Genomic DNA, 8,591 nt, shown 5'->3' on the forward strand with positions numbered 1-8,591 from the left:
CTCTCTCTCTCTCTCTCTCTCTCTCTCTCTCTCTCTCTCTTCCTTTTTGTCTCTCCGCTGCTTCCGCCACTACCGTCTTCGTATACTGTGATAGCTGAGTAGAGAAATTCTTCGAGCAGCTGTCGCGCTGCTACCGCGACATTATTCTCGTTCCCTTTCTAAATGAGGATATTAATCGCCGAAGACTTACGTTTGACCGAATTTCCCCTCGAGACGAACAAAGGCAAGATCAGTCCGTCGGACATTGTAATCACATTTATTCAAACGCACTGTAAATTTACGTACACTTTTTTCTTCTTACTCTCATTTAAATGCATATTTCTTCTCTTCAAACTACTTTGAGAAACGAATCAAATGCTGGAAATGGTGGAATAGCTACGTTCAGCAGAGAAAGCTGCTTTGCAACTGTTATGAAATTCGTTTTCGTATGTTCTTAATCTTGGCTGAATCTAAGAATACGTACCAATGAAATTCACGAATTTTACAACAAAGCATCTTTTTCTGCTAAACGTAGCTAATGTGAAAATTGACCATACTTAACTTCTTGAATGATTACGAAAAACCTCAGTAATATTTATACTTTTTAAATCATGTATCAAATTTTCATCTTTATTTTTCTCGAAACATATTTTATGTAGGTGAGGTCATTTTTTTGCATAATTATGACCAGTTCTGCTCATAAATCTTTGAACGTTTATAACTTCTTGCTAGAGCAATTTCCGACATAAGTTTACAGGAACTTTTTTCACCTACTCAACCTCATTAACACAACTGTTTGGTCTCGATTTTTTTGTGAACACTAATTCCTAAAAAATACTTTCCGCTCGAGAAAAACTTTCTGGTATCATCCGCGCGATAGAAACGTGGTAAGAAATTCACCTTTACACGGCAAACGACAAGTCGTTCGAATGCGCTTTAACGAACAGACGAGTGAATAAAAATAAAGAAGGATGCAACAAAAACAAAAAAAGAATTGATATCGACCTTCTCGCGTGTTTCTGGGCCGATTCTTCCGCGCGTCCCGGCGAGTAGTAAGCACTTTAGCGTGTTCCCGCGGATATGTTCGGCGAACACGTTCCAATAAACACTTTTATCCCCAGCTTTTAACGATGAATCGTATTCTCGGCGGCAGTGGGGCGCGAATAACCGAACCGGGTCTCTCTCGTACATGTACACGAGCGATTAAAAGCGATACGTTACGTCGCGCGAACTCGCCCGCACGAATGCTTTAATGAGAGAGTACCTGGGGGTGCACCTATATTGACATTCTGGTGCGCGTACCCGGGGAAGGTGGTGCTCCGCAGACCAAAGTGGAGGTTCATACCGTTTATTTACGTGCGCGCCGAGAGCTCGCGATTATCATATTACGCGCCACTCTGATAATTCGTCAACTGCAAAATTATCCCTCGCCGAGTGCCGGCGAACGCTGCTTCGCTTCCCGCAGCGAGCGCTGTGGATGCATTCTAATATTGTTCTTTAAAACGCGCGATGAGATCCGCATTCACAAATATCTTCCGTAATTTTCGCTCGTAGTAATTTTCGCCAAACATCTCTAATTTTCGCATTAAACTCTGTTCGCGAAGAGATATTTGAAGAGAAGAGAGAAAATATTTGTCACGTTCGATACGTGCGGAAATCTCCAAATCGGCGTTCCGCGCTAACGTTACGCGCACGTGAAATCCTGAAAGGTCTCTGTTCCGAATTTGCGCCGCGAATTACATATGCACGAGGAGAATTTTATAGTAGAAATTGTCGTAGAATTTTGTAACCGAGGAACCGAGGAGATCGACATTCTGTAGCAATTGATTATCTATTTTTTTCATTATCTACTTGCTGTTTATACTTTAAGAATTGAAATGTGTTATTAAAAAAATGTGTCACGTTTCTAATGAAGTTTGCTATATTCTTCAGCAAAATAGACCGATTGATAGTCTCTATTCTTGCACTATCAGAAACATCTCAGATAGATTTTTATGATTATCATAACGATCGATGATGAAAATTTTACAATTTCTCGAATTAATTATTACATTCGCTTCATGCAATGACATAAATCTTTCTGTTAACAATTGATATTGACAAATTTCCCAAAAGTTCTAAAATTTTCATATTACATTTTGCATAACATGTTTTGAGAAAGTTTTAACAATTTCTTTACATTTCATCACTCAGTGTGATAAATACGAATAGCAGCACTTATAAAGGATATATACTTGCAGCTTGCGAATGAAGTACATGCTGCAAATTTAAGTACATCTGTCTATCTGAGTAGACTTCAGCTCGGCATATTTCGTCTTCTCTATCGCGAGGATAACGCAAATGTAGATAAACGGACTCACCAATCTCGCGTCGCCTTCGCGACGAACTGCTGTTGGTTCTCCCTATCGACCGGCGTAGAATGGTGATGACGATGATCATCAGGGGAGACAGCCGAATGGCAAACAAGACGGGTCTCGTTCCGGTCGAGGATCGTGAGGTTGTAAGACGATGCCAAGAGTCGGGAGGCCATTCGATCCAAAGCCACCCACGATTTACCGTCCACCACCCAGGACGGATACGTGCAATGCTGTGGCGGCTTTTCTGTAACGTGAAAAGATGGCCGTGGTGAGAGGATCCGCTGTTCGTCGACGCGTCTTGCCGCGTTCGCGGAGGAGAGAACTCTTGAAGCACGCGATATTTACGTTTAGTTACGCGAGGATCAAAACGCTGAAATTACGAACGATTTCTCTTTCCCCTCTCTCTTTCTCTGAATTTTCACCGACGCGCCATATGAAAAACCAAAATTTAAAAATGAAATGATTTAATACCTGAACGGTGGTAAAGTCGCGATTAAATCCGAATGGAGTCACGATCTCCGACGCGTTTTCGGTAATTACGAGAGTGGGAAACATTTTGGTATTTTTAGAATATTTTTAGAATCGAGACGGCCCACGACAAAGTGAGATCGTAAAGTTGATTATTGTCGGCGACGCCAACAGTTTAATTCCTGTAATTTTCATCTCCACGTTGCAGATTCGGACGACTGTTAAATTCAAATGTAATTACGTGTCAAGAAATAGCTGGGGCTTTATTCTTAGAGCGCCCGTAACTTCCCTCGCCCTAACGTAGTTATTCCAAACTCGAAATGCATAATATAACTGTAAACTCGTTCCCCGACTCTTTAAGTTCACGGGGTCCTCGAGCAGATAATCCAGCATAAGTAAACTTTGACCTCTCTTCTCCTGCGTTGTAAACTTCGTTTTCCCGGTATGCCGGCTGTTCCCGGCGCATTATCGGGGTGCTGCACGCTCCGTCAATGAATCCGCGATGAAAAAAAAAAGGGGAAAAGAGATGTTACGCGCGGAAGATAAAATCGAGCAAAGCACGAGACGACTCTTCTATTCGGAATTCCACGCTAATTACAATACGCTTTTAACAACGTTATGCTCGTAACTAACACAATTACACTCGCCGCGGGCAACATACGTCATACGGAACGTGATGTATATTAACCAACTCATTAGCCTCATTAACACACGCTATACATACAATACAACGCGTAATTCGCGTGTACAGTGCATTGTCATCGTTGCGATAATGATTCGCAACTGTTTCCACTATCATCGCTGAAGTCTACTTCGAGCAATCTATAACTCGCCACGGAGTATTATTTGCAATTTCACTTATCGTGTAATATGAAAGGCGGCTGAAGATTTTTAGGGGTGCATCAGGTGTAATTCTGACGCGTTTTTTGAGTCTGTGTGCTTTCCGTTACACATATAATTTTATCTGGAAATTTTTCACGAGTTTTAGATCGCTTAAAGTTAACTGTCAGAATTAAAATAAATTAAGGCTCTGTTGATTTACAATCAATAGTTTATTGAAGGCTCTTATGGACTTTTTAATATTCTCTTGATTAGAAATTCCAACTACACAGCTCGTCGAGAAATTGTAAGAATTATATTGATTACTTAAAAACATACACTCAGGAAGAAAGAGAGAGGGGAAAAACTGACAGATAGGGAAAAAGAGTGGAACCGGCAAAAATCGCGGCGCGTAAAATGTTGGCCTAAAAATTACGCTGGCTGGAAAAAATAGCGAAGTGCCGTTACGACGTGTCGCGCGGCAGCAGCATGCGGGTTACATCGACGCAAATAATTTGCCATAAACGCGTGACAAGTCCGTCGCTGGCGAACAGTTATCCTGTCAATGGTCGACCGCCCACGGCTATCAATCACCGTGCGCGAATTAATGGACCGTTAAAAATGCACGAGCGACAAAGTATGCCGCGTGCATACTGCATACGCCGGCGTACGTGCGACTAAAAGCTAATCGATAATTCAATTCGGTGTGTGCGTGCGCTGTAACACTATAGTCCGCCGAAATTGCGCTGCTTATCGTGTAGTGATGATAGTATGTCGCGCACAGTGTGATAAGAGAGAAACAGACAAACAAAGAGAAAGAGAGAGAGAGAGAGAGAGAGAGAACAACCTATTTAAGACTTATTTGTAAGCTTTAGGGCAAACCCTCTAAAGATAAAATCAAATATATATGTTTAGTTGTATATCTGAATACAAAATTTACAAATCAAAAGTCATAATAAAAAAAATAAATATATATACAGCGCAGTGTCTCAGCGCGCGCGCGCGCTCAATCTCATAATCTCTCGTGAAGACGTGAGAACGGATTATGATAGAAATATATAACGAAGTCTTAATAATAATAATGGGAGTATTGAAGTGAAATTTTCTGCAATAAACGAATATTTTCAAACACATCTGGTACAAGTTGGAAGGAAGAAAAATATTGAGAAAGAGACGCATGCGCTGAAAGAATCGCGGAATTCGTATAATAGTGTCATTGTGCGATCTGCGTTGCCGATAGAATTATTTTCGCCGGAGTAACTCTTGTCGAGATTCGCACCCAATTAAGATGTCCTCGTCGTCGGGAAAATTTTCATATTTACGATCGTTCGTGTTACATTATTTCCCTGGACGCGCTATAGACAGCGGAATAAACTTGGAATCGATCGGCAAACTTCCGAACTACCGTTCTTAGCGAGTTCGCCATCTTTGTTGCGAGTAGCGGACGAAACTATTTTGACGCGCTCGATTTTACGCCACGGGCACTTTTTGCCGTCGACCAAAGTATTTAATGCACACGAATTATCGTGCCAGGAGGGGAGGGGTAGCGCCAATAGTTACGAGTTGCTAAGTAATCGCCGCGGAAAGGAATGCAGATCTTGTTTAACGCTTTGCCGTCGAGCACGTCGGACGGGCGTGCGGCGAAATGCGTATTAAAATGAGTCGCGCCAGCGGCGAAATGCGAGAAGAAATGTATGCTTTGTTCAAAGTAAATTACGCCCGTCCTCTTATCTTTCTTTGCAGTCAGACCGCGTGTAATACCGTTACGTTACCTCAGAAAGATTCTAATTTCGCGCTGCGGCGGTGGCAGCGGTTATTTGAAAACGAAAATTCAAAGCGGAAATATTATTCTCCGCGCAGAGAACGTCACCGATCTTGTTTCGCGGGGTTGGACGCACTTGCTTGTCTTGAGAACAATTTTTTTTTTCATTGTCTTATCGTTTAAGGAAAATACATGAACTGTGTTCTTAGATTTACTCCCGAGCTGGAGAACCATTTCTCTGAGTCATGAGCTGTCGTTGCGCGTCATTCATCTGTGTGACAGTCATCGACGAGCTTAAGGCAGAGACGAAGAAAAAGGAGAATTTACATATCGGATAGGCGGAATTTATCGCGCGTTGGCCTTAGCGCGAATAACGCTCTCCTCATTCGGGCACTTCGAGGCGGGAAGCCCGGCGTAGCTCGAGATCCCGGGGCTAATCTGCCTCCTGGAAAGTTTAAATGGAAACGCGGAACCGGGGTAGGGGGTTAACGAAACATCCGGGACGCCGTGGCGAGGGCGCCGCTGAAAAATTTTTAAGCTGCTTAACGCCCGAGTTGAATTTGCCTCGAGTAGCGGCGACGGCGGCGCGATTCCGAGATATTAAGTGTTAGCTTCGTGATTCTCTCCCTCGATAACACGCTCGATCTGTGACATTGCTCTATCGAGATTGCCCTATAAGACCACTACTGAGACAGGACAGGCGATTCTTGGAATACGCGCAAGTGACGGCAGTAAATAAACCAAACAATAAACAAATAAATAACGAATGGAGAAGTAATAAATAAATAAATAATAGATGAATCAATAAAGTGACAGATAAATGAGCGATATTAACATTAACATTGTAAAATGAATACGTATAGCTATAATATTTCATTCAACCCTTTACGATGAATTTAGTTGTCAAGTAAGCGAGAGCATTTATTAATTAGCTTGCGTGCCAAGTTTTTTCATATACTGTACATACGTGTGTTCTGATGAAGTAAGTAAACTAAGTAAGGGTTTTTATTATGATATTCATTGATATATTGTTCCCCTTATGAAAGGGAAATAGAAAGAGACCAAAGTACCACGTTTTGAAAGGAAGAAGTGAATCAGCGTTTCTGATCGTCAATCCCTTGAGAAATCAACGACGTCGATTCGCGTCTCTGGTTCGCGAAACGTGTAACGACAGAGAGTTGGTCACGCTTGAATTTAGCGCGTCGAGCGAAAATCAAAGTTGAGGGTGAATCGTGAAACCTGATATTCGTGAATATTCCCGATAAAACGTCGCTTTTTCGCGACGACGCGCGTACACTCGAACGGGTATCGATCTATCGCGACACACGCGCGCGCATTGCGCCATTCGACCGGCGATCAAACCCGTCGCCTCAATTTGGTTAACCGTGAACGCTGTGACAAGATCGTGCCCGAGCCGGCAAGGCTACGTGTAGCTATGCGATACCGTGGAATACCCGAAGTACCTGGCGTTGACCACGGACCGGGTCACGATAGTATGCCGGACAAGAATCCGATCTGGTGTCCACAGGCACTCTCATAGTTTACGTGCTCTCGTTCTAACGGAGCAGGCCTCGCCCGCTCGGCGGCGCGCCTTCGCCGTATCGGGATGTACGCGCCGATCCGTCGCCTCGTCGCTATCGGTTAACAGCCTCCGCAGAATTTCGATCGTTAATTCGATCTTTCTGCGTGGACACTGAAGCGCGACCGGCTCGCACGACACGTCCGTACGATCGCTGATGGGTATTTCGCATTCGGCGAGGCTAAATTAGAGAGTGAAGGCTTTTCAAGCTCTTCCGAAAGACGACAGGTGCACCGAGGTCGTTGGATCAAAGATTTAAATGCCGTTCGAAATAACCGTATCACATTCAATATATAATTCTATAACTGATGTCGACTGTAAGACAGAAAAAGATGAAAATAATTATTTCATAAAAATACGTCTCTACTGAAAATTTTGATGAGTAAAAATCGTTCGGTAATTATCCGAAACGTCTAAATGACGAAGAGATAATCCGCTGAATGTTCTAAATTTTAAATTCTTTCTGAGTAGATTTATCTCGTCGATATTAATCCGTTTAGACCGCATAACGAGTCGGACTCGTTATAATCTTCTGCGAGGGAACAAATTTTTTGAATATGTTAAATATTGTTTACTGGAAATTTTATATATAAGTTACATGTAGCTCCGATATATTTGTTATTTATATAATTACGATACATCTCAAAAATTTATATATCGCATGAAAACTTTATGAAAAGTTACAGGAACATATTGACACGGAAATAAGATCGGTCGGTTAAAATGCATTTTTTATCTAGATGTAGATAGGTTTTTATTAGAAAACCTTTTAGATATATTAAGAGCCAGTCAAAAAATTCCTAGTTACATACGTATACATTCGTTGAAAATTGAACTAAATTTTTTTATTAATTCAATATAAAATTTTTTTTATGAAAATCTTCATTTAAATTTTCACACATTACTTTTGAGAGGAATTTGAGAGAGGGTGCGGGGGTGGGCAGAAAGAAGTACTCACTTTGCGTCATCTTGAACGTCCTAGCAGCCTCGTGAACACTGATCAATCCGTTGCAGGCGGCGTCCGAGCTCTGCGCGAGGTGCCACGTGTTGTTCGATGGATTTGTGTAAATAAAGCATCTGTAGCTCTCCTCGTCGTTTGTTTTACGATCGCTGTGCAAACGCGCGATCATGTAATTTGTGCTGCCCTCCCTCCAATGAGCCAGACACTCCAATTCTACGTCTAGAAAAACAAACGTCGCCGCTGCAAATTGGCATGTATCCAATAACAACTATTGCATTTTTGTTTCTATTTTATCGAGATGCGCAACATATGTTTATTCAGGACTGGTGATAACGCATAAAGTGTAATTCGTTGAAGTAGCAGCTGATGGGTAACACGTGCGTACGCGACGAGGTGTGCGTTATCGAGAACGAACGAAAATTCGGCCATGATTCTGTCTACGAGCCTATTAGTAACGGAGTCGTAAATAGAAGTTTATTACCATTGTCCCCACGAATAAAGCTATCTGCAGGAGTTATAAACGAGGGTAAGCGATATATGAATGTTCATGAAAACACATTATACAGTATAGGAGCGTGTACGAGCGTGGGAGAAAGAGAGTGATAAATATATATATATAGATAGATAGATAGATAGATAGAGAGAGAGAGAGAGAGAGAGAGAGAG

The 8,591-nt window shown here is 42.1% G+C and overlaps 1 protein-coding gene across 7 annotated transcripts in view; it reads right to left on the minus strand.

Moving 5' to 3' along the window:
• The window catches only part of LOC116840737, a 371,839-nt gene that overhangs the window by 47,281 nt on the left and 315,967 nt on the right, over positions 1 to 8,591 (minus strand). For all 7 annotated transcript variants that reach the window (XM_032807852.1, XM_032807851.1, XM_032807856.1 and 4 more), the window contains 2 exons: positions 7,923 to 8,144; positions 2,340 to 2,580 (listed from right to left, as the gene is read on the minus strand). In XM_032807852.1, coding sequence (XP_032663743.1) covers positions 2,340 to 2,580; positions 7,923 to 8,144 — 463 coding nt within the window. The remainder of the gene's footprint in view (positions 1 to 2,339; positions 2,581 to 7,922; positions 8,145 to 8,591) is intronic.

This window comes from Odontomachus brunneus, unplaced genomic scaffold (genome assembly GCF_010583005.1).
Source record: "Odontomachus brunneus isolate Ranch 3 - 2012 unplaced genomic scaffold, Obru_v1 Obru_scaffold_011, whole genome shotgun sequence".
In the NCBI taxonomy this organism is placed as follows: domain Eukaryota; kingdom Metazoa; phylum Arthropoda; class Insecta; order Hymenoptera; family Formicidae; genus Odontomachus; species Odontomachus brunneus.